Source organism: Protopterus annectens, chromosome 1.part2 (genome assembly GCF_019279795.1).
Source record: "Protopterus annectens isolate FY-2018-M chromosome 1.part2, PAN1.0, whole genome shotgun sequence".
Taxonomy (NCBI): Eukaryota; Metazoa; Chordata; order Ceratodontiformes; family Protopteridae; genus Protopterus; species Protopterus annectens.
Window position 1 is genome coordinate 137,657,603 of NC_056727.1, and position 27,232 is coordinate 137,684,834.

At 42.8% G+C, this 27,232-nt stretch overlaps 1 protein-coding gene across 4 annotated transcripts in view; it reads left to right on the top strand.

Annotated features, from left to right (window-relative positions):
- Positions 1-27,232, top strand: part of CCDC88A (coiled-coil domain containing 88A) — a 4,373,054-nt gene that overhangs the window by 3,913,267 nt on the left and 432,555 nt on the right. For all 4 annotated transcript variants that reach the window (XM_044055294.1, XM_044055285.1, XM_044055303.1 and 1 more), the window contains 2 exons: positions 4,498-4,563; positions 6,222-6,302. In XM_044055294.1, the coding sequence (XP_043911229.1) occupies positions 4,498-4,563; positions 6,222-6,302 (147 nt within the window). The remainder of the gene's footprint in view (positions 1-4,497; positions 4,564-6,221; positions 6,303-27,232) is intronic.

Genomic DNA, 27,232 nt, shown 5'->3' on the forward strand with positions numbered 1-27,232 from the left:
CACTCACTCGTCCTTAACTCCCCAGTCACCATGTTGACCATGGACTCCTCCCTGTTCTGGTGGGGGGCATTGTCTGGGCCAAATGGTCCAAGACACATGGATGCCCCTGGAAACCAAGTTACATATCAGTGTTCTCCAGATGAGACCAGTTCTTCTAGTGTTGCACAAACTAGATAGCTTTCTTCCTCGGGGGACTATTGCAATCCAAACAGACATGTCATTGGTTTGGTACATCAATAAACAGGGAGGAACCAATCCCCCCCCCCCCACACTCACGTGGAGAAGCTGAGAGTCTGGCAGTGGGCGATTTCTTCCAACCACTTTCTGGTAGCAATGCACACTCCGGGGAATCCAATATTCTAGCTGACAGGCTTAGCCAAGTGTTACTGATTCCTCACCAGTGGTCCCTGAATCAGTCCATGGTAGATATGCGATCTTCCAGAATTGGGGATTACCCTTACTGCGACCTCTGTGTCTCCCCTCAAGCAACAAATCCAGCAAGTATTTTTCCTTGATCCCTCCTTTAGGGACGGTCTCCCAGGGCACTGTTGTCCATGCTTGGCCCTCTGATCTACTCTACACCTTTCCCCCTCTTCTGTTGATTCCCAAGTTCCTGAAGAAAGCTCTCGAGTTGTGAATCAAAGGGAATCCTCATTGCTCCGTTTTGGCCTTGACAAACCTGGTTCACCTTTCTTTGGTCTCATCTGGTTTGCCCTCTGATGAAATTGAATCCAAGTCCCGATCCACTTTCTCATCTGTCAGGGCATCCACATACCAACATTCATGGCCTTAAATTGACCGCGGGGTTTCTCAACTTCCTGTGATGGCTAGAACTCCCAGGCTGTCTTAACCAGTTTTGATTTCATCCCATAGAGGTTCCACTCGAAAAATTTACAAAAGTAAGTGGAAAAGATTCTTTCTTTAGGCTGAACAGAAACAGGATAGATCTCTTTACAGCACCGATTTCAATACTAGACTTTCTGGCTTCCCTTTTCAAAGCTGGTGCTAGTTATTCTACAGTCAAATTTCAACTTGCTGCCATTTCCAACTTCCACTTTGGTTTTGATGCAGTGTCTCTGGCCTCTTCAAAATTGTGTAAGGCTTTTCTTAGGGGCACCTCTGTGCTCCGGCCGCCAGTCAAGGACCATACGCCTCCCTGGGATCTTATTGTGATTCTGCAAGCCCTAATTCCATCCCCTGTTCAAACCCTCAGCCACTGTAGATTTTATATTTCTCTCCTGGAAAACTCTTTTCCTAGTAGCAATTACCTCGGCCAGAAGAGTGTCTGAGATCCAGGAACTTGCAGTAAAATTTCCATATTTAGTTTTTCATAAAGACAGAGTGAATCTACGTATGAATCCTTCCTTCTTACCCAAGGTGGCTAAAGAGATTAACATCAATCAGTCAATCAGTCTTCTAGTATTTTTTCCTCAGTATCAGAACAAAGGAGAAGTACACCTTACACATGCTTGATGTTCATAGACAGCTTTGTTTTTACACCGTAGAACCAAGCCCTTCAGGAAGTGCGATCAGCTGTTTGTTTTCTTTTCGAATGCCAAGAAAGGTAAATCAGTAACCAAAGGACTGCATTACAAATTTTTTATTCTTCTAGGGGTATTCTTTTACCACATTCGGTATGGGTGGACTCTACAAGGTCCATGGCCACATTTCAGGCCTTTTGGTCTAGAGTTTCTATTGAGGAAATTTGTGCTACTGTTGCTTGCTCAAACCCCCATACTTTTTTACGCATTACAGATTGGACATTATATTCAGGAGTAGTAGTGCCTTTAGGTCTGTTGTACTCTGAAATATCCTTCCTTGATGGCCACCCTGCATTATAGTAGCTGAAGACTCTGTCCCACAGGTTAATAGAATGAAGTGGACAACATCAGATAAAGAAGCTATGTTTGTACCATAACATTCCATCTTTGTTGTCCAACTTCATTCCATTAACCTTCCTGTCCCCTTCCCCTATCCAGACATTTTTTCAGGAAGCCTAGTAGAAGTTGCCAGGAATCCTATTCCTTTGGTTAGTTCCTGATGCATTTTTCTTGTATGATATGTGTATGTATCATCTTAATGCTCACTGTAAATACTGTAAATATTCTTACAAGTATTTACCTGTTAATCCATCCATCAGTGTAATACAGCAACTGCTATGCTAATTCTTTATAAAAATGTTTCACCTTTTTATCCAACAGTAGAATTCTCATTGCTATTAACTAAAATATCTTTATATTGTAACATCTACCTGCAAATTCATATCTATGCTCTGACTTATTGTAAGTAGTTTTGTCACTTTTTATACTAGGTTAAAGTAATCTACAACTTTTTCTTCTCATGTTATTGTAAATTGTATTCTCTTATTAATTGTGCTGGAGCTTTTCTCCCCATGACTCCACTGAAAACGGACACCTGCTGTCCAGTCAGACTATCCTGGTTAACAAATGTGAAATAAAATAAATAAATAAATATACATTTGATTTTCATGCTGTTTAATATAGTTACTGGTTAATAGACGATATGTTTTTGTTGGCAAACTCAATCTGAGGTATTGGGGGGGGCATTATGGGTAGGTAGGAGGAGCTCAAGTCAGGAGTCTCGAGCTGGAAGAAGGCGGCTGTTCAGTTCTGAGCATCAGAACTGTATTCCCACAGTTTAATGGAATGAAGTTGGATAACACAGATGGAATGTTAGGGTAAGAACATAACTTCTTTTTTAGCACCCTTAAGCACTTTTAAGATTGAGTTGCGCACTATAGACATTCTTAACAAGTTTATCTTTTTCTCAGTTTTAGAGCATAATTACGGTACTCCATGTACTATATATAGAGGATTATGATCAGGTTGCCGATCATAACCTTATAATGTGTTTGAAACTTGGATGCCAAGAAATAATTAAAAGTTATGATTGGAGACCCAATCTTAATTCTTTGTAGTGCACAAAGCTTTTTATTCTCCATTACTACTAGTTACATGGGAAAAAAAGTGTTGTATCAGCTTTCAAAGCTATGAAGCAATCAGCAAGTACTGTTAGAAAGACAACATAACACAGTCTGGTATGTTTGCACTCACTTTGCCATTACTGTCAACTGTCAAGATTTTTGCTTCACATATTTGGTGTGTTCCTCATAAAATCTGTTGTTTTTGAACAAATTACTGTGGATCAAATTCACATAATTACATACATTTGAGTTTCAGTGTTTATGTCCACCAGAAAATGCAGGTGAGCACAAGTCCTGTTATTCTAGTTCCTTTCTAAGTTTATAAAAGGAAGTTGAGGACACTTTACTTGTATGAGCAGCAGGCAGAAGCAAATCTGTTTGTCACTGTTTTGCTGGTCAGTGCTGGCAGATTTGACTGCCTAGCATGAGATCTGACCTTATTACATTAAGCAGGGGGTGCTTAACATTTATATGTTGGGTCTTGCTGTGTATAGCAGCACTTAACTGATTTGCCTTTTTTCTATTATTGGAGTGTCATGAACGCACTCTATATAAAACATGATGATATGAAGTGGATTTTATAATATTGCTGGAATTGAACGGATAATGTAATGTTTTGTTATTGAAATGAAGTGCAAAGTTTTGCTTAAAATTGTACTTTAGCAAGATTTGATAATACTGGCGAGAGGTAGTACCATACCATTTATCATAAGATGTCTAAAGCAGGAAATATTTATATTAGTATTATTGGAAGAAGAAACTGTATTTTGTTTTTTTTTATTTTTATTACAGAAACAAAACTGCTTTTAAAACTTTTGTTTGCTCACAGTAAAAAAAAAAAAAAACTACTACTAAATCACTAATTATATTTTTATGATGACATCAGTCTGTCAACAAGTCTTTTATCCTTAGGCTGAGAACGAGCTGAAGTCCTTTAATTTTAATACAAGGTTTCATTTCTAGAAGTCTACCACTGTATGTGGATGATGCTAGAAATCTGAGATTTGTAAGTTTATCATGTTCTAGTTCCTTGCATACTGCCATTCTCCCTGCACATAGGCTACAGCTGTCTGTTGTTCCATAATGGCCGTCCTAAGTACATGGCAAGAGATGTAGCAAATGTAAGTAATGATGTTCTTCGTGTTTCACTGTTGCAGTCATTACATTTGGGTTATCTGCCTGCAGGTACTTTCTCATTTTCGAAGTGTTTTCATACCTGGTTAAACAAGAAATATTCATCACTTCATAAGCATTACTTTAGTATTCTTTTGCCAATAATGGATCATTGTGTTTTAAGGACGACAAAACCCCATTTTAAACTCAAAATCTGAAAAATTTGCAAATTTTGTGGTCCACTATCCTGGTGTCACTTCTGAGCTTCTTTTTGCCCAGTGTTTAATTCTAATCAAAATCCTTAATGAGTTCTGTGTTACTACAGAAAATAGGCACTGTCTAGTTGGTGCAACCCAGTTGTCAAAATGTAAATAAAGCAAACCATTTAAATGTTAAATATAATTTTAGTTTGATGTTTTGTTCTCTCTCTCTCTTTTTAGATAACACATCACTTGAAGATGTAGGTGTTCAAAGTGCAAATGATGATTCCAGCACAAGCTCAAGAGGTCAGGCCATATTTTATTCATACTGATTGCTGAGAGATAATGACGTCTATATTTCATTTGTATGCACTGCACACATACCATTCAACTGTCAATTATTTTCTCAATGTCCAGATTTTTGCTTCATACTTTGACTGTTGTTCATAAAGTCTGTGTTTTTCTGGCAAATCACTTAAGATTGAAGTCATCAAATGATATACATCTATGTTTTAGACCTCATATCCTTCAAAAATGCTTGTTAACACAAGTCCTGTTCAATCAACTTCAAAGATTATAAAATCAACACTTAAAATCTCCCTGTTTTGGGGCATTTGTCCCCCAATTATTTTAGGTTTTGTCCATATTTCTTGTGCTAAGAGGTTGAGAGGTATGACTGCACAAGAACAAATGCAAATATTGTTCCAAGCCACCCCTTTAATTTCAGCTTGCACTTCATCTTGCCTTATTTAATACGTTTTTATAAAACCATACTGCTTTGTTTTCCCAACATGGAATGCTTATTTGCCATGTTTATGGAAGGGAATGGTAGACCATAGTGTGATTGAACAAGGGAGTACATATCTATGCTGTTTAGCTCCTGTGGAGGATTTAACGAAGCACAAAAACATACCTTATCATGCTTGCATACTGGCTCCATTGGTTTCAGATTAAATCTCTCTTATAACTGGTTTCAGGTTGTTATTTAGATTCCAAAATTGCATGCAATGTAAGCAAGTATTGTGTAGGTCTTTGATTGAGTTGGACTTCACAGGCAGCTGTGGGATACTAATACAGGATGATTTACAACTTCCTTGTATTAATGTAAACAATTTTTCATTCAGTCTGTACAGAATGTTACAACTTGTGCTCCAGAAGTAGGGTGGTGCTAGCGATTACCATAATGAACAGAACATACTAGAGGGATAAGTTCATAACCCAGAGACTGCCCATGCTATGGGATAGACTTCCCATGCATGTTAAGCAGAGCACCTCACTGGCCCTCTTCAAGAGAAATCTTGGATGAGTGGATGGGAAATAGAAAATTTACCTCAAGGATCACTCCAGTGGCTTTACTTGACAGAGGCACTGGAAACGAAGTTCGGGTGGCACAATGCCAGGGTAATACTATGGGCTAGGCTTGTAAAGGTTCCAGGGCCATTAGTCTAGTACACACCTATGAACAAGTAACATACAGCAGTACTAACTTCATTGTGTTGCAGTACTCACCTGATACAATGTTTCTGTCACAATTGTTAGGGAATCATGCTACCTGCTGTACAGCTTTTATTACTCCTTTTCTTGGAATTTCTGCATTGTGCAAGATTCCTGTCAAATCTATTGTAAGTGATTTGCTAGTATGCATTTTATGTCATGCTGTTGATCTATGGATGTGTAGAGTATGCATGCAGTTTTGTTGCCTTTTTGTGAAACTACTGCAGTATTTAATTTTCTACCCATTTTCATTTTGCTGTTCCTGTTATGCCCACCTGAGCTACCACAAAACTGAAAAACTCTGTTATCCCAGAAAATAAAAAGCAGCAGCCTTATACATTGGCATATTCAGTCTGTGATGTACTGTATTACAGTATATTGAATCTAAACTTTCTCTTAAAATAAGTAGGAATTTTGCCTGTTGGTTCAGCTCCATCACTTATCTGGTCTCTTAATTCTTTTCAATGTAGCTTCCAGACCAGCAAGTCTTGACAGTGGCAGAACATCCAGTAGAAATAGCAATAACAATGCTACACTTCATGAAGTAAGAGGTATGTTGTTGCTCAGTTGTGTGATCTTTCCTTAAGTTTGATGTGTTAGATTTTACTGTCCTTAGTGCTGTGTTAGCCAAATGTATTTTCACGCATCAAGGGAGTATACAGTTTCATAATATGGGATCAAAGTACATTTCTGATTATTTGCAAATAATTAGATGCATTATTTCATGCAGTACTTATTAGATAAAGCATCATCCATATGTGTGCAGGGTACCTTAAAGGTGTAATGCCAAGGTGATAGTTATATTTTTAGTTTTTTTTTAATAATCTAAAACAATGAGTAAAAAGGTCACATAGGAAAGCCAATTGGTTAAAGAACACAAAAAGAAAAATCTAGCAAAGCTAGACTTTCCACTGTGTGATACCTTAAACCTCTTGTATCAGAGGCAACATGGGATATATGCAAATTACCCTTTAGGATATTAGGTGTTTCAGCTAAATGGCAATTCTGAATGTCCATGGCTTTTTCTTTTAAGTCTATTTATGGACAATTTTAGGCCAATAAAGCCAAACCCTATAGCTGTAGACATGTATGAGTCTGCCTTCTTATAGCATCATCAGCACAGCATAAGAGGAATGTTTGATTTTTGGAAACACAGGGTTGTCGTACCCGACTAATATCCATAAACATTAGGGTGTCTACAAAATATCCCAACTAACAATCTAAAACAGTGAGTAAAAAGGTCACACAGGAAAACCAATTGGTTAAAAAACATAAAAAGAAAAATCTAGCAAAGCTAGATTTTCCACTGTGTGATACCTTAAACCTCTTGTAGCAGAGGCAACATGAGATATATGCAAATTACACTGAAAGTGTCCATAAATAGACTTAAAAGTAAAAGAAAAAGTAATGGACATTCAGAATTGCCATTTAGCTGAAACACGTGATATCCTTAAAGGGTAATTTGCATATATCCCATGTTGCCTCTGATACAAGAGGTTTAAGGGATCACACAGTGGAAAGTCTTTTTTTTTTAATAATAATAAAGTTAGAATTTTTTTATCTCTCTCAAACTCCTGTGATATTTGCTGTGTGATTGGTTTGCATAGTTTTAATCTTTGATGAAAGAGTTTATTTATAGACTTTATAGGGCTCAGTTATTATGTGGTCAAGGTCAGGTTTCTGCAATCTTGGCGCATCATGACCTGGTGGTGGATGAAAGCCCAACATCAGCTGTGTAAGCAGTTTTTAGTGAAGTTCTTTATTTCCAGACTTCTCTAGAGAATCCATGTCTTCATCTTGGTTTGAGTTACATGGTGGAGGTGCTCAACTATATGTCCTTTGGGTTGCCTGGCTCAGTGGACCTGAATTCTGTCTTTTGGAAGACTTTGCTTTTATTTATGATGGCTCTGTGTACTGGGTTGTATCTAGTGAGTCATTTTCTTGTGGGCCAACTTATTGCAGATGTCCTTCCATATCACTGTTGCAGTGTTCTTAACAGAAAGGAATCTCTTGTCAAGGATAGCCCAATGTCCAGCCAGTTTACCAAAGACTTTAGTACTTGCAGGTGCTGTTTGTGACACACACACTCCCCACGCAAGGTGTAGCACATAAAAATGATGTACAGCTCACACACTCAGAACTTCTTTGCTGCCAGTCCAAATGCTATCATTGAACTTCAGTCTGAAAGCCTTTCTTCTCTGCAGGTTACTGAACTATTCAGTCTGAAAGCCTTTCTTCTCTTCTGGTTACTGAACTATTTTTCATAAGTTCCCCGTCAGTGTTTCTTCTAATCTTTCTTTTTTTATTATTTATTTTTGGTTGGGTTCATGTCATCCAGAAAAGGAAAATGTCAATGTGGGAGCTAGGTTCCCCATAAAGACCATCACAGCCATTGTCTGTTCTGTGTGTGTGCTTCCCATGACCATAAACAGCACTCTCTTTGCCAGGCCTTTGTCTCCAAGACCTTGTGTAGTCATCTCTCCTCATCTATTTACTTTGAAAACCAGCATCTTAAGCTATTGGTTCAAGGTGCTGTGGAGGAGTCTTCCTGTTCCGAGGGTCAGACATCAGCCAAGAAAGAGGTCAAAAAGCTTGTCTGGTATGGCTGCTTCCAGCCTCCCCCAAATGTCTCTCTTGAGGCTAGTGAAAGCCCAGAGGGTCATCTGGTAGTTACCTCGTTACTTGGGATTCCACTGCCATGACCCTTTTGGAAGCTGGCATGAATCCGACTTCTCGCACGTCCTTGGAGGTTTTACAAATGTCTGCTCCAGACATTGAAGGGGAACCTCACCTAATTATATCTGAGAAACTGAGGTGGAGATCCTTACTATACTTATTGAGTGTCAGCAAGGGTGTGACCCACCAAGCATATTTCTCCTGCAGTTAAGGATCCCCAATGAGAATGGCAGGATTTTACTTGGGTTATTTAGTGCTCTAATGGCTTTAAAGCCTCCTCAAGGGGTGTCTGTGCATGCTTATCCCTGGTTTTCTACTCCTCTTAAAAGACCTAGGGAGCTGGATGCCTCTAATAAGTACCAGGATTAGGGGGAAGAGTCCTTAATCTACTCTTCTATCCCTTCCCCCCGGGCTATGGTTCAGAGGAAGAGGATTCTATTAATCCAGATTCCCCTTTAGAGGAACTCTCCTTTATGGTTACTATTACCCGTATGAAGGAAGTGGGATTGCACTGAAATTTCAGATATCCAGAAAAGGTATTATGAGCTCCTTCAGCTGGAGTCTCACAAGGCTTCTGTCGTTCTACCTTTTCTGGCTGCCCTTCTTGGACACCTTTTCAGTAGCTTCTATGGCCCCTGATTATCAGCCTCCAGCTCCCAAGAAAGCTGATAGATTTTACAAGGTGCCTGATAAATGTAAATTTCTGTATAAAAGCCCTTCTGCTGAGCCTTCTGTAGTGTCTGTGTCTTCTGACAAGCCTTCCGAGTTGTTGCTGTATAGCTGCTTCCTTCAGATAAGGAAAATAGGGCCATGGAGAGACTGTACACAAAGGTTTGTACTGCTGCCACTTTCTGTTTTAGGACCATTAACTATCAGACTCATGTGACCTGGTATGTTCTGGTCCTTCTTTCTCCAGTTTCTATGTAATTTCCCATCTTCCTAACTCTGAGGGGAATGCTTCTGTCCTTTCCTTGTTGGGTTCCACCTCTCAAGTTGCCCATTATACTGTTAAAAATACAGTTCTGATGCAGCTGATGTTTCCTCCAGGGCTGCTGCATTTGGTTTTGTTACAGAGGATGCTCGTTTGGATAAAAAAAATATTTTTGGTGCTGCTGCTCCTGAACTTTGTCTCTCCATGGTAAGAGCAAAGTCTTGCAAGGGTTGAAACATTTTTATTTCTTTTACTCCAAAGGTTCATCATCCCCTGAAATGTCTGAACCTGTGGTTCCTCTCTTACTGAGCAGGATTACTATTGCAACAACACATCATCAGTGTGGTAAAACTAACCTGTCTCACAATGGCCTAATCCCAGCTCACATTCCCTATTTGTGGGTGAATAATCCAATGCTTGGTGAATTCTGCTCCACAGTGATAAGGTGAGCAAACACTGAAGGATCAAAAAGCAACATTGCTATGATCGCTTGGCCGCCACAAGCCACTTATTCCTGTGGTAACTTTTCTGACACCTTTTGCTTAAAACCCAAACAGCCAGAAGGATCGTGAGGCCCTGCTTTCAAGGTCTGTATTTATACTGAAAGTCAAAATCAAACAAACTTTTGCCCTTCTGCTCCACAGGAGGTTTCTGGCCTCCCTGAGCTCACCTTGGGATACCTGCATTACTCTTTGACAGGTGTATGCCCCAGTCAAACTCCCCACATGACACTGTCCTTGGAGTGGGGCGTACCTGGTAGCTTTGAGCCAGAAGTAAGAGCCTCGGTGGGGCTCGTGCCCCCCACACACACACACACACACACACCTCACCTGGTAAGTGAAAAAACAATCCAAGGGTTAAATTTGCTTTTGTTGGCAGTAGTCTTGTCCTCTGCTCAAAGGTAAAAAGGATTCTAGATGTGTGCCTCCTTCTAAGTCTACTCAGAACCCTACTTCCCAGAAACCTACTTTTCAGGATAAGTAGGATCTGATGTCATTTTAATTCTGTCTTCAACAAATGGTTTCAGATCTGATCCTTGGATCCGACTCGGCCACATTTCTCTAGATTCTAGGATCTGGCTCTTGAGCTTCTCCCTTTACCTGTAATGGCCCTGACCACTGCATTACCTCAGATTTTGCTTGCCGCTCCATGATTTGGTCAGGATTGCATTCTGTCAAGGTAATTTTGGTGTAGTGAGTTAAAAACATTACATATTATTCTCTTTTAACCTTTTTTTCTGTTCTGTTTTATAACTCTTTATAGTATCTAGTTTAGCTTTTTTACCCAATTTTTTAGCAATTTTTTCTTTATCTTTACCTGTCTGTGAGGTATGTAGTAGTGCCATTGTTGCTGTAATCGCTTTAGTTTTTTTGCTGAAATTAAAAGTTTCCTTTATCTCAACTTTTTGCTGCTGTCTATTTTTTAGGCAGTTCACACCTGGACACCTCTTACACTATTTGTGCTGGCTTCAATGCCAGAGCCATGCGCAGTAGAAGGAACAAACTGGTACATAAGGGCCTTATTCCTGCTTCTCATTCGGAATATCTACATCAGGGGTTCAAACCCCCCTGTCATAAATCTAAGGTGCCCAGAGAGCACAGAAAACTTTCTCTTACAAGATCTCCCAAGTCTTCTCCAGCTTCAGAACCATCTATCAAAATTTCTAAAAGCTTGGATCCAAAGCCCCAGGATCTGACACCTGCAGCTTTGAAATCTCCTTGGCTCCAAATCAGACAATTCTCCCCAGAGCCATTGTCCTTGAGATTGAGGTCTTTTCTTCAGGAGGCTGCAAAGAAATCTTCTAGGTGACCTTCCAAGTCCTCTTCTGTCAGATTTTCCCGAAGTCTTTCCAAAGAAGAGGTGGATAAGATGATGAGAAAATTTCTCCGAACACAGATCTATACGGAGAGTCTTACTGGCTCCATTTCCCATTGGATACATGAGCCTCAAACCTCCCCCTCATAGTCATTACTCCTTCTCTGACCTGACCTTCTGTTTTGGAGCCTTCAGATATGAGTAAAAAAAAAATCTTGCTTTTTTCCCCACTTTTCTGAGATTTAAAAAAGTTCAGTTACAGGCTTGCTGTTCTTGAACTGTTTGCAAGATGTCCTTCAAGGATGCATCTGCAGTCATAACATATGGGTTGTCCTGCCTCAGGCAGCCCTTCGGTCGGCCGGATTCCAAAGTCTGGGTCTGGCCTCGGCTGATGTCGCACTTTCCCCGACGTCAGAGCGTCTGGGGTATAAAAGCATCAGCCGACGCCATTTTCCTCAGTCTTTCTTGCCGCGCAGTGCCCGAAGCAGAAGCAATTCGCAAGTGCCGGTCGGTCAGATCCTGTGATAAGAAGAAATTCAGCTACCGAAGACTTCAAAAAAGCTAAGTACCCCGTTGGGGACTCTTTCTTGCCTCAGCCGATGTCAGATAAAGTAAATAATTGTTTAACTTGTGGGAAACAAATACCTCATAAGGATTTCCACTCTTACTGCCTTCCTTGCTTAGGCCCAGACCACGACGTCTCGGCCTGTTCAGCCTGTGCTTCCTTCAACCGACGAACTCTTAGACGTCGGTCGGAGTTTGCAGAGGAATTCTTTGGGGCTAATTTTGCATATAAGATGCCGTCGGAGACTCCGACTTCGCATTTGGTGAAAAAACGGAAGGACAAGGACCGACACTCGCGGCCCGCGGTTTCGGCTGAAACCACGGTAAGGCCTACCGCGAGTGTCTCGGTTTCGGCCGAAACAGAGTCCTCGGAGCTTCCTTTAACCGAATCCACTCAACCGACCACCGCGGCCCTGGAGGCCCCGGCTGAGTCGGCTACTGAGCTACCTACCGAAACCAGTGTCCAGGAAATGTCCGACACCATACCTTTGGACAAATCTACTCCTGCACGTGGGGCAGCTAGACCCCCTGCTTCCATGTCCATTAAGGCTTTTTCCAGGGCTAAAGCTGCCAAACTTACTAAAGCTTTGCCTCCCAAAACTACCTCCCAGAGGCCTTCTTCTTCTAGTTCTCAGATCCTCAGCCTTGCAGAGGATCTTATTTCTTTAATTAGAGGTTCTCAGCCTCACCCGGACAGGGGCTCTCACCCACCACCAGACAAAAGGCCCAGGACTGAGCCCTCTGACCAACACTCTTCAGATGAGTCCACGGATGGATCTGAGTTTACAGACCACCAGGAGGAGGCTTATTCGCCCTATGAGGATTCTGATGCTGAAGAATCTATTCCTTCGGCCTCCCTTCCTGAAGAGTTTTATTTTGGTGAGACTCTACATTCCATGAGAGAGCATTTTCAATGGCAGGGTCAGGAATTCTCTGATTCTAGAAAGAGATTAAGGACCTTCTTGCATTTGCCTCAACATAGGCCCTTAGCTATACCTCCTGTTTTGCATGTTATTGATGATGTGTACAATGATGTTAGTACAGCCCCTGATACTCTCCCCCCGGCACCTGCCAAACCTGATATATACTACAGGGTCCCGGATTCTCATTTTCATCTGTATAAGGCCCATTCCACAGACCCAGATACTATTTCTCAGGGCCCTAAAGGGGTTGCAGCTGCCACTGCCAAAAATCCTCTACCTTCTGAAAGGGAGTCTAGAGCTTTAGAGGGATGGGGAAAGAAGGTATATACTTCTGCAACTCTTTCTGTGAGGGCATTAAATTGTCAATTTCATATGATACAGTACCAAGAGTATTTGTTAGATGAACTGAATAAGAAACTTTCTTCTTCTGAACCCCTTGACCGTAAATCCCTTCAGGACCTGGTACATAACTCACAGCAGGTTAGTAATCATTTCTTAAAGTGTGGTTATGATGCACTGGAGGCTTCATGTAGGTCAGCTATGACTGGGGCAGTTATTCGTAGGCATGCCTGGCTGAAGGAACAATCCCTGCCAGACCATGTTAAAGCTAAACTCCTGGATGCTCCAATGGAAAAACAAAAATTATTTGGCTCCTTGGCTCAGGAGGTCTTAAAGAAGTTTGAAGAAAAGGCTAAATCTGTGCAAACAGTTAAGGATTTTCTGCAAGTGCAACCACCGAGATTCAGCAGAAACTGGCCTACTAAGAATTGGTCCTTTCCAGACTCGGACAGAGCCCAGAGAGGCAGGAACAGGTGTCCCAGAGGTAGAGGGCAAGCTAGGGGCTCCTACAGAGGCCGTCAGTGGCAGCCTACCAACCAGAGAGGTAGTGCAGCAACAACAACAACAACTACTACACCAGGACAGACACAATGGCTTCACTTTGATTCCGCCTACCAGGGCTCAATTGGAAGCACCCTTGGGCGGAAAGCTTTCTTTATTCTCAAAAAACTGGCATTATATTACAAGGGACACATGGACACTGCAAATAATAGACAAAGGATACAGGTTCCACTTCCACACTTTGCCAAGAAGAAACAGAATGCCAAACCTGCCACCAAATCAGAGGGCAGAGGCTTTAAAGCAGATCAACAACTTACTTCAAATGAAAGCCATAGAAAAGGTACCTCTTTCAGAACAAGGTCAAGGATTCTACTCCAGATTATTCCTTGTTCCAAGAAAAGAAAATCAATGGAGGCTTATTCTCGACCTGTCCGCACTGAATACTTTCCTCATTGTGCCAAAATTCAAGATGCTGACCCTACAGCAACTTCTTCTCATGCTGGGCAAGGAGTCTTGGCTGGTGACTCTAGATCTCAAGGAGGCATACCTGCATGTCCCTATTCGACCAAGTTGCAGAAGACACCTCAGATTTCTTGCAGGATCAGAGCATTATCAATTCTCAGCATTGCCCTTTGGCTTATCTACTGTGCCCAGAGTATTCACGAAATGCCTGGCATCAGTAATTGCGCAATGCAGACTTCAGGGGATTCAAATCTACCCATATCTGGACGACTGCCTTATACAAGCGGACAACAAGGAAAATTTGATAAAGGACTTGGCATATGCCATCCACCTACTACAGGCCTTGGGATACACAGTCAACATCCAAAAATCAAGACTTGTGCCATCCCAAAGGATAACCTTTTTGGGTGCAGATCTAGACACAACCACCCAAATGGCCTTTCTCACAGAAGAAAAACAAAAACAACTTCCGGATTACTTCATGAATCTGACAAGACAAACTTAGTTAACTGCAAGGAAAATCCTGCAGGCCCTGGGTTACATGGCATCCTGCATAATTCTGATTCCACAGGCCAGGCTGCATATGAGAAAATTACAATGGTACCTAAGGAGTGTATGGTCTCAGCAAAGTCACAGTTTAGAAGCTTTGATACCAATTATTCCTTGCCTTCAAAAGGAATTCCTGTGGTGGGCTCATGCCTGCCAGTTCAACAGAGGGTTGCCTTTCAACAAACCAAGAACAAAGCAAACCATCACCACGGAGGCTTCGGACCGAGGATGGGGAGCACACATGGAGGGCAAATGTATCCAAGGCCTATGGTCTCAAGGACAGCTGCGCATGCACATAAACCAAAAGGAAATGCTGGCAGTGATACACGCAATTGAGGCCTTCAAACCTTTCCTACATCAAGGTCACCTGTTAATAAGGACAGACAACACCACAGTCATGTGGTCCATAAACAAGCAGGGAGGCACACATTCCTACCCTCTATGCAGGCTGACTATGAATCTATGGAAGCTGTGCCTGAAACTCAATATCCAGCTACAGTAGCAGTTCGTGCCAGGGAAAGAAAATGTACTGGCAGACAGCTTAAGCAGAACTACCATGGATGCACACGAATGGATGCTGCACCTAGATATCTTCCTACTCTTAACAAAAGCATGGGGAAAGCTGGAGATAGATCTGTTCGCCTCCCCCCACAACCATCAATTGAAGACATTCTGCTCAAGGATATATCACCCAAAAGCTTGGAGGGTGGACTCCCTCTCTTTCAGCTGGAAAGCTCTAAAAGTATATGCCTTCCCACCTCTCCCATTAATGTCCAAGGTTTTACTGAAGATCAGGGCAGAACAGCCAAGAGTGATTCTGATAGCTCCAGACTGGCCAAGGCAGCACTGGTAACCACTATTGAGGAGCATGTCACAGGCGAAACCATGGCCTCTCCCCCTATGGCCTCTTCTTCTGATGCAGAACAACTTCAAGATCATGCATCCCAACTTGAAAACATTGCAACTAACTGCCTGGAAAATTCCATAAATCCCCCTCACAATAACTTATCACAGAGAGTAAAGGACATTATTATGGAAGCTCGACGGCCTTCCACAAGGAAGACATACTCAGCAAAATGGAAAAGATTTCTCATTTGGAACACAACAAAAGGCTTAGATGTGTCAGTGGCGAGTATGACACATGTTCTGGAATACTTAGCAGAATTGTTCCACAACGGCCTGTCCTATTCTTCCATTAAGATTCATGCCTCAGCAATTTCAGCAGAATACAATGTGGATCCACCTATCTTCTCGCACCCTCTCCTCAGGCAATTTCTGAGAGGGATCAAAAACATCAATCCTCCAAGAAAACCCCCTTTACCTACTTGGGATCTAAACTTTGTGCTGGAGAAACTAACACTTCCTCCCTTTGAACCAGCAGCATCGGCGGACCTACAGTTTCTGTCTTGGAAAACTGCATTCCTTCTGGCCATAACTTCAGCAAGAAGTGTATCTGAGTTACAAGCTTTAATGGCAGTACAGCCATTTCTTATCTTCCATCAGGACAGAGTTTCACTAAGAACCAATCCTACTTTTATGCTAAAGGTGGTATCTAGGATATCCCTGAACCAAGCTATTCACTTGCCTACATTCTTCCCAAATCCACAAAACAGAGGGGAAAAACTTCTACACACTCTGGATATACACAGACAACTATGCTACTACTTGGACAGAACTAAAAGTTTCAGAAAAACTGACCAACTCCTTGTAGCATATGCTGCTGGGGTACAAGGAAAAGCAATTTCCAAACAGACAATTTCAAAGTGGATAGGAAATTGCATTCGATTTTGTTACTCCTTTCATGGAAAGACAGTTCCTGCAAACATCAGGCCTCATTCAACAAGGGCCACAGCCACCACTACAGCCTTCCTAAGAGGGGTGGCTACCAAGGACATTTTAGAAGCTGCTACATGGAGCTCCGTGCATACATTTGCCAAACATTACAATTTACCTTTATACTCCAGATCCAGAGCGGGTTTTGCTACAGCAGTCCTGCAGGGGATCTTAACTACACCATCCTTTTCTTAGTACCTCCTCCCCCAGATTGGCTATGGTATTCTACCCATATGTTATGACTGCAGATGCATCCTTGAAGGACATAGTACAGTTTTGTACCTACCATAAATGTAGATGTCCGATAGGTATGCATCTGCAGTCAAGTTACCTCCCTCCTTCCCCTCTGTGGTATTCCTAGGGTACTTACTCCTCCATTAGCTAGCTGGGGGATCTATTATGGTGTATTTGTTTGTATATATATGTATATATTTTTGGAAAATGTTTGGAATTTTACTGCATTCCTCCAAATTTGGCCTTCCTAGAGGGCACCTGGCATCTGGGGCAAGAAACACTGAGGAAAATGGCATCGGCTGATGCTTTTATACCCCAGATGCTCTGACGTCGGGGAAAGTGCGACATCAGCCGAGGCCAGACCCAGACTTTGGAATCCGGCCGACCGAAGGGCTGCCTGAGGCAGGACAACCCATATGTTATGACTGCAGATGCATACCTATCGGACATCTACATTTATGGTAGGTACAAAACTGTACTTTTCTTGGAGGCCATTTTTTGCTTGGCCTAAAAAAGTCTCTCTGTTGATCAGTGGCAGTGAATAACATTGAGCAGCCTGCCTGCCCCTGTGGGAGTGGTTACTGACTTGAAACTGTTTTATTGGCCATTTTGGGTTAATTCCTAACTCCTTCATCTTCCTCTCTTAAAACCTGGTTGCCTCATGGTTTTGGCGTCTTTTCAGGCTTGTTGGCTGTTGGTGAAGCACCCACCAAGAGGAGAAAAAGCTGAGAGAAGAAAGGAGCCACTTTTGAGATTTTAAGTATTTTTCCTCTGTTTATTTGCTAAGTTTTTCTGCATAGCCGCCTATTTTGAGCATTTTCTGGCTTGTTAAACTTGATTTCTGCATTAGTAACTGTATTTAGAGCACAACCTAGAGCTGTTTACTGAATTTCCTGTTTGCACTCATTTTTAAAATTGTTTTTTTCTCAAAACTTACATTTTATCTGTCTTTGGCCTAGCACTCTTGTGTGGGGTCATTTACTGCACTGTTATAACTTGTTGATACTTGTGAACCTCTGCTATCTCTGAAAAAAACAAAAAAAAAAATCTTGATTTTTCCCCACTTTTCTGCGATTTAAAAAAGTTCAGTTACAGGCTTGCTCTTCTTGAACTGTTTGTAAGTTTCTTGGAGGCCATTTTTTGCTTGGGCTAAAGGGAAGTCTCTCTGTTGATCAGTGGCAGTGAAAAACATTGAGCAGCCTGCCTGCCCCTGTGGGAGTGGTTACTGACTTGAAACTGTAGTTTTATTGGCCATTTTGGGTCAATTCCTAACTCCTTCATCTTCCTCTCTTAAAACCCTCTTTTGTGCGGTTTTGCGCATTTTTGTGCATAGCGCAACAGCGGGCAGCGCAGCCTTATTGGGTTTAAACTATTCCTGGCTCCACAAAGTCTGCTCTTCACTTTTTCCCTTAGAACTGCTCTATCTCTCAATTTAAACACCATATTCTCATTCTAAGGCCCTTCACTGGTCCAATTAAGTAATCCTACAAGTTAGCACTATTAAACCATAAGCACTACTTACTCTTATACTGTCTACGATTACCCTGTCCTCTATTGGTCCGTCTTAAATTCAGTTTCCCTATATTACTCTAGTATGTCCAAAGGTCAGTCAATGGTTTCCTCTCCAGTCCAGCTGTTGAATCTGGGAATTTTGAGGCAATGTTACAACTGTCTCATGTACACGGACAACCCTCTCCTCCTCCAAACAGGTTCAAATATATGTGAGAGATGCAACTATTTAGCCAAACTGGAGGCTGAGCTCTCTCATCTCAAAACTGGTGTAACCAGTCAGGAGGAGAAGGTAACCTCACACAACACAATTCCAGTATATCATAGTCCCACCACATCAGCGAACCATACACATAAATACACAAAAACATACTCGGAGGCTCTAAATAAAAATCTACCTAAGCAACAGAGACCTCCAAAGCAGACATCCAAGCAAACGCTACCTCAAAACAAAACACGCACAACACATAGCCCACAAAGTCAGTGTGCCAAGCAGCCACAGCCCTTAAGGCTGAATAACACACCTGATACTTTTGTAATAGGTGACTCTATTGTCAGACACACTGACGTCCCGCTCACCAGGCTGAATAAAGAGAAGGTCACGGTGAGCTGCCTGTCGGGTGCTAGGATCCGCCACATAACGCAAGCACTCAGGTCACTCCAAAGCAAATACAAATATGACTCAGTCATTGTACATGCTGGTGTGAATGACCTGAGACGTACCTCCCTGGACTACATGAAAAGAGACATAGAGGAGATCTCTGATCATGTAGCCCAGGCTGGTATGACCCTAACCTTGAGCAGCATCTTACCCTCACCTAGAATGATGCCACAGTACAAAGACAAAATGATCAATTTTAACAATTGGCTAAAATGTTGGTGTCATTCAAAGGGGATCCAGTGTCTGTCAGCCTGGGATAACATGCTCGACAAGCCACGTTGCTTCGCTAGGGACGGCTTGCACCTGTCACCACTGGGCTTTCAGATATTGGCAAAGGCTCTTGCCACCCCCATAGTGCCTTTTTTAGGCAAGGCTGAAAAGTCAAACCCACCCCAATAGACAGCACAAGGAACAAGAAACTAAGGGTAATGCTGCTTAACGCCAGAAGTCTTAACCTCAAGATACACGCACTCGAAGCTCTCCTCAGTATGGAGAGCATCGATATCTGTGCAGTGACAGAAACCTGGTTCAAGGCTCCAGAGAGCACCCCAGCACTACCTGGCTATACCTCATATCATGCTTTTCGGCCCCAAAACCCAGACCGAATCACAAAAGGAGGGGGAGTTTCCATATTTATCAAGGATTTCCACACCTCCAGGTTAGTGGCATTGCACGAAGTATCGGAGACCATCCATGTGCAACTAACAGTGGGCAAGACTGCTTTTCAGTTTATAGCATCCTACAAACCACCCTCTCAAAGTCAGGAATCCCACTCTGCTTTCCTGAAAACATTGGAGAACATGAAGATCTCTCTGAACACCATTATATTGGGTGACTTCAACTACCCAAACATTGACTGGGAGCACTACTCAAGCCCCAGCACCTTAGCCCAAAGGTTCCTGGAAATTATAAACTCAAATGCTATGGAACAACTAGTCACCACTCCCACAAGAGGGGGACAACATACTAGACCTGATCATTACCAACATGGGGACTCTATGCTCCACACCAGAAGTATATCCCTCATTGGTAAGATCAGACCATAAATTAATTTCACTGGATGTCCACATCCCGACCCCACCCCAGCCCAGAAAACCAGAGTGAAAAACTTATCAAAGCGAACTTCTCACTTCTCAAAACCGAAGTGGAATCCTTCAAGGCCCCAGGGCCAGTGGAAACTACGGCCCAAACTGCAGAATCCTATATAAACGCATTCTTCGGACATCTCCAGGAATGCATGGATCATGCTATCCCAAACAAAACCAAGACCAAATCATCCAAAGGCAGGCGTCCAGTCTGGTGGACCCCTGCCATAAATAAACTGTACGACAGAAGGAGGAAGCTACTACATGATGGAGCAAAATCCCTAATAGGGAAGGCATCTCTGATCAGTACTAGCAAAAAATTACGATCCCTCATAAAATCCTCCAAGGCCAGCTTAGAGAGAAAAATTGCACAGGACACCAAAGACAATCATAAAGCTTTTTTCAGTTATGTTAGGAACCTGGTATGCAACTCCCAGACTTGTTCTGAGTTGATTCTAAATGACAAAAAATACACTGAACCCACAGACATCGCCAATATCCTGGCAGACAGGTTCAGTGCAAACTTCTCCACCCCCTCCCCCCCAAAAGAGCAAGTATCTATCCCGGCAGAGGGCTGCCTCCCAAAAATCTCTGATGCTCAGGTGAAGGCTGCCCTCTCCAAAGCAAAAAACACTGCTTCCATGGGGCCAGATGGTGTCCCAGGTTGCGTCCTACATGAACTCCAAGAGGAACTAATCCTGCAAATAAAACAGCTATACAATCTCCGCCTCACTACAGGATATATGCCCACAGAATGGCGTACAGCAACAGTGGTCCCACTCCACAAAGGTGGAGCCTCTACGGACCCTGGAAACTATCGCCCCATAAGCCTGACTAGCTTAGTCTGCAAGGCTATGGAGAGGATCATCATGGAGCTCATAAACAAAGGCATTGGGGACCTACAGACACTAGATCCTACCCAGTTCGGCTTTGTCAAGGGCAGATCCTGCCTTTTGAACCTGGTTGACTTCTTCGAAACAGTCACCAAAGCCATAGATGAAGGGAAGGTAGTCCACACAGCCTATCTGGACCTTGCAAAGGCATTTGACACAATACCCCACTCGGGCATCATAGATAAGCTATCCAGCTTAAATATAAACCCCTATGTCACAAGATGGGTCGCAAACTGGCTCAAAGACAGAACCCACAGAGTGAGAGTTGCTGGAGCCATGTCAGACTCGAAACCGGTCACAAGTGGCATCCCACAGGGTTCTGTCCTGGGACCACTCTTGTTCAGTATATACTTTTCCGAGGTACAGGCAAATGTGGAAGGACTATGGCTCACCAAGTTTGCAGATGACTGCAAACTGGGCGCCATAATAGACTCTCCAGCTGACACAAACATCCTTCAAAAAGGTCTCTCAGAGACAGATAACTGGTGCCAGCGCCATGGTTTAAAGCTAAATGCCAAAAAATGTATAGTCATACCCTTTGGCAAAAACAATGTGCCCACAAATTACCACATAGGCGGAAACCCATTAAGTACAGAGAAAGTTATTAGGGACCTGGGGACCCAAGTTGATAGCAATCTCTCCTTTGAAAACCACATTGCCAAAGTGGTTAGAAAGACCTTCTATACAGCCCACCTCATCACGAAGGGTTTCACATCTAGATCAAGAGAGGTAATCATGCCCCTTTATTCATCCCTCATCAGGCCCATCATAGAATACAATGCCCCTTTTGGGATGTACCTTACCCAACACCTGCAGCAATTAGATAGACCCCAAAAGTATCTCACCAAGAGGATCAAGGGTCTCAAACAGATGCCATATGCTGCTCGGTTAAAACAACTCCAGCTCTACTCAGTTGCATACCGCCTACTTCGAGGTGATCTATGCCTGACATACAAAGCTATGTCAAATCCAGAATTAATGGACATGCTCCACCTCAGTAAATCTAAATCCCTTAGAGCCACACGCTCGAGGGACTTGAACCTCAGCACAGAAATAAATAGAACTTGCTGGAGGGACAAGTTCATATCCCAGAGGCTCCCTTTGCTCTGGAATAGAATTCCAGTTCATGTGAGGCAGAGCACCTCACTGAATCTCTTCAAGAAGAATCTCGATAGGTGGATAGGGGATTGTAGGTTTGTCCCAGTGATTACTCCCGTGTCACTATTAGACAGAGGCACAGTAAACTAAACCTTAAAAAGGGCACAGTATACTCAAATCAAGGGGTGGCGTAAGCCATACAGAATCGGGCTAGGCTTATAATTGCCCCAGGGCAGATAGCCTAGTATGAACCTATGAACCTATGAGATCTCTAAGAGTTGAACTGTCGGATCCGAAGTTAACTCTGTCTTCAACTCCAACTTCTTCCTTGTTCCATGAGGCTCTGACTTCCCTGGAGTAGAATGTGTCTTGGAGCTGAAGAGGCGGATCCCAGGGAGTGACTTCAACTCCAAAGCTTTCAGAGCCATCACTTCCCCTCAGAGCCTCGGCACTGGACAGCTCGGGTCTGACTCCTCCCTTGGAGCGGAGGGTTGGGGAAGGCCCTGGATTGTCTTTACCAAGAGTTTTGTCTCCAGTCAGATTGTCCTCTACTTCTGTTGGTCCCTCTGCCTTTGAGGAGGTGGAGAGGGTATTCTCCCACCAGAGAGCAGTTTCTAGTCTTACATCTTCAGATCCAATCCCTGTTCCCTCTTCAGATCTTGTGTCTGAATCTTATCTTAGCCCTCAGGAACAGCCAGCCTGTATGAGCTTCCAGGCAGTTCCATTTAGGGAGCTCCTACCCCTTTGAATATCTTTCCACAACACCCCACTGAAGAGGTCCTCTGAAAGAGGTCACGCAAAAGGAGGCACTTGGATTCCCCACAGGAATCCTTCACAAAAGGCACTGATTTCGATGAAGGGGAAAAATCCCCTAGATCTCCACCTGAACACATCTTCAGAGACATTTTAGAAATCTTACACCATGAAGGTGGTTGGTCCTCCCAAACCCCTTTCCAAGAGGAATCTGTGTTCTTTGAAGCCTTCTTGTCTGGCCCATCTACGTCTTGTGTTACCTCCCCCCCCCCAGCAAATGAAGTTATAGATCTTGTTTCCTGCCGGGCATGGAAGGAACCGGATACTGTAAAACCAATCCCAGGAAGCCCTGATAAGATTTTGAGTGCTCCTGCAGACAGACATTGTTGGACTAAAGAGATTCCTGTGGATGCCATAGTTGTTGTGCAGCCACCAAAAAGGAGCTAGCTGAGCAGAAATCAACTGTTCATCCCCCTAATGGAGAGTCTAGGGCATTGAACAGGTATGGGAAGCGATTTTATGCCTCATTGACCGTTGTCTTACGGTCGTTAAACTACCTGGCTCACTTCACTAGGTTACAGAGGGACTTTAAGGAACACTCTAATTCTACACCTGGGTCCATGTCGACAGAGGAACAAAAGTCTTTTTCTTCATGACTGGCTACCCTACAGTCAATATCAAATGCATCCATGAGGCTACTCTCACATGCAGCTGAAGGTTCCTCATGGACTCCTGGTTCAGGCATAGCCATTAGGAGACATGCCTGGATGTGGTTGTGAAATTTTATGGAGCCCTTTAAAGCGTCATTCGTCAGCACTCCCTTTGATGGATCATCTTTATTTGGGCCAACCGTTAGAGACACTTTTACGCAGTGAAGAAGATGGAAAGACCTTGTCTGCTGTGGGAATCCATTTTTCGACCCTACAGAGACCTTTTTCTAGGAGCCAATGCTGTGGAAAAAAATATGTGGTTCCGGAAATCTCAAGGACCTTTTTAAGAATCATGCCAAGATTTTTTTCTCCCAGATGCAGAGGGAGAAATAATTATAATGGAAGATGCCGTCCATGAAGCATAGGGGGTCCACAAAACCAGAGGTCTCAAGATTCCTTCTCAGACAAACCCTTTAAGCACTCTTGAAAGATTGCCTGACTGTTCTTCTCTGGAAGCAGTCAGAGGGGCACTTATCCTTGCACCTATATGCCTGGACAGCCGTCATAGAAGATTTATGAGTGCAAAGGATTATATCCAGAGGATATTTCATTCCCTTCTTACAAGATCCCCCAGTGGAAAGAAAATGTCTCCCTGATGTTCCACCCAATGAGGTTTAAAAGCTGCTAGATGAGTCATCCAAGAGCTCCCTCCAAACCAAAGAGGATTTGGTATTTACTCAAGGTCCTTTTTTAGTGCTAAAGAAAACGGGACCTGAGACCCATCTTGCATCTCAGTTATCTGAACCAGTTTGTAAAGTTCCAAGTTCCGGATGGTCATGGTTCAGTCCTTTCTGCCTCTCTTACAGAAGGATGACTGGATGTACTCCATAGATCTTCAGGATACGTACTTTTACATCCATATAAAATGGTGCATGCAAAGATACTTGCGCTTCCGGCTGGGAGTCGGTAGTCATCATTTAAGAGCCCTGCCCATTGGTCTCTCCACAGCTTCCAGGGTGTTCACCAAATGCATGGCAGTGGAAGCAGCCCACATAAGGCTGCATGGATTGAGTGTTTCCTTATTTAGATGACTGGCTCCTCACTGCAACAACCGGGCATTTCCTAGAAAAGGCCAGGGATTGATTGCTTCAATTATCCCAAGCCCTGGGAATCACAATCAGTCTTTCAAAGTCCCACCTTCCACCAGTTCAAGTCTTGGAGTATATAGGGGCTGACATACATACAATTGAATCACTCTCTTACCACACAACAGAGTTCTTGCTTTGAGGTTGCATGTCAGACAAGTTCTTTCTTCCCCCACAAAACTGATTCTCAAAGCCTTAGGATAGATGGCTGCTGCTATTACCTTGATAACTGTCGCATATCGTCTACTCAGAGGTGATCTCTGCTTAACATACAAGGCCATGTCAAACCCAGAGCTGTTGGACATGCTACACTTAAAGAAATCCCAATTCCTCAGAGCCACACGCTCAAAGGATCTAAACCTTGTCATCACAATAAACAAAACATGCTGGAGGGATAGGTTCCTGACCCAGAGACTCCCCAGACTCTGGAATAGATTGCCCATACATGTCAAGCAGAGTGCCTCTTTGGCCCTCCTCAAAAGGAACCTTGACAATTGGATGGGAGAAAGGAAATTCACCCCAGGGATCTCGTCAGTCGCCCTGCTAGACAGGGGTCCAGGGAAGTAAATAGTGTGGGAAGAAATAACCAGGGAATTGTTATCTCTAAGCTTGTATAGGCCCTAGGGCTGATAGAATAGTACCAACCTATGAACCTACCTACTGCTCGCCTTCACTTGCGAATCCTCCAATGGACTCTAGCAGTACAATAGTCTTTTCGTCAACAGACTTTGCAACATCCTATAAAACTATCTTGGGTTTGCAAGGAACTTGGACTGTTGTGGACACAGTCCAAAGATGTTTGTCGAAGAATATTCCTTTATTCGTCTTCCCTCAAATGCCACATTGACCACAAACACCTTCCAACTGGGGTGGGAGGGGGAAATTTCTTGGGATGGACTGTTCAAGGTACTTGGTCCCCAGAAGAAACCAATTTGTATATAAATTTCTTAAAAATGAGAATGGTCCTTGTAGCACTGCAGGCCCTTCAGAACTGTCACCCTCTTGGGACAGTTGCTATCCAAAAGGACAATGTCAGTAGTTTGGTATCTCAACAAACAATGGGGAAACCAGATCTTACCCCCCTTTGCTGAGAAGCAATGTGAGTTTGGCAGTGGGCGATCTCCTCCAACCACTTTCTTGTGACAATTCATATACCGGGGAAATCCATTGTTGTAGCAGACAAACTCAGCAGGATCATCCTGATGCATCACGAGTGGTCTCGCCATCAAGCAATGGCAAACATGATTGTCCACAAATGTGGTCATCCTTCCTCTTAACAAATGCAGCAGGTTCTTTGCCCTAATTTCCCCTCAAGGTCAGTCACAAAGAGATGCTCTAGTCCACGTTAGGCCCTCAGGTCTCCTATATGCTTACCTTCCCCTACCTCTAATACCAGAATTCCTTCAGAAAGCACTCTGGTTGCAGAGGAAAGTGATCCTTGTTGTCTCCTTCTGGCCTCAGTAAGTGTGGTTTACCTTTTCTATGGTCTCACCTACTATATCCTCCTCAGACACTGGACCCCAGTCCAGACCTTTTTTCATGGATGACTCATGGACATTGTAGGTCTCAGATTAACCACATGATTTCTCTAATTCCAATGATGGATAGACATTCCAGGCTTTCTTCTCCTGTTCAGCAAATTTTATTTTCATCCCAGAAGCCCTCCACAAGGAAGATTTAAGAGTAAATGGAATAGATTTTCATTTTAGTTTCAGCAGAGAGGCTTGGGTCCTTACTCCGCTCCATTTCCTGCTGTTTTAGATTTTCTTGCATCTGTTTTTCAAAATGGTGCGAGTTTCTCCACCATCAAAATTCAGCTGGCAGCCACCTTTAGCTACCACATCAGAGACTATGCTTCCTCTTTAGCCTCATCCAAGTTACGTAAAGCATTTCTTTAAGGTACTTTTTTACTTAGACCTCCAGTTAAGGATCCCACTCCACCCTGGGATCTTACCATTGTATGAGTCCTTGGCTAAAGCAGATGTCAGACTTTTTTCTTGGAAAGCAGTCTTTCTAGTGGCTGTAATTTCGGCAAGGTGAATCTCTGAACTCCAAGCATTTTCTTCAAAACCACCTGATTTGATTTTCCATAAAGATAGGGTTTCCTTATGTGCTTAACCCTTCTTTTTTACCTAAAGTTGCCTCTGAAGCAAACATTAATTAATGATCAACTTACCTGTTTTCTTTTCTAAGTTTGACAGTAAAGGAGAATAAATACTTCATGTTTTAGATGTACATAAGCAACTTCGTTTTTATGTTCATAGGACTAAGGAATTTAGAAAATCTGACCATTTGTTTGTTTCCTTTTCCAGTAACAAACTAGGATCACCCATCTCAAAAACTACACTAGCCAAATGGATAACAGATTGCATTTCTTATGTTTACTCTTCTGGAGACTTAACCTTACCAAGACAAGGAATGGCATACACAACTAGATCAATGGCTTCACCAGCTGCTTTTTGGGGGTAGAGCCTCTATTGATGATATTTGTAGAGCTGCCACATAGTCTAATGCTAATACCTTTGTTACTCATTACAAGTTGGATATCATCTCCAGAAACAGAACTGCATTTGGTTCTGTGATTCTTTGGAACATCATTCCACGAGGGCCACCCAAGGTTACTGGACTCTGCCTCATTATTTGAAAAACAGTAGAAAGTGACATCAGATATAAAAGTTATGAACTTACCATAACTGTACATCTGTGTTGTCCATTTTCATTCTTCATCAACCCCCCTTTCCCCCTATCCATGTCTTTGGGAGAGATCTGATGGAATTTTTTGTTAGGAACTACAGATCTGATGTTAATCTTTATTCATTCCTTAATGATGGGTATCAGTTCCTTACTTAGAACCGAGTCG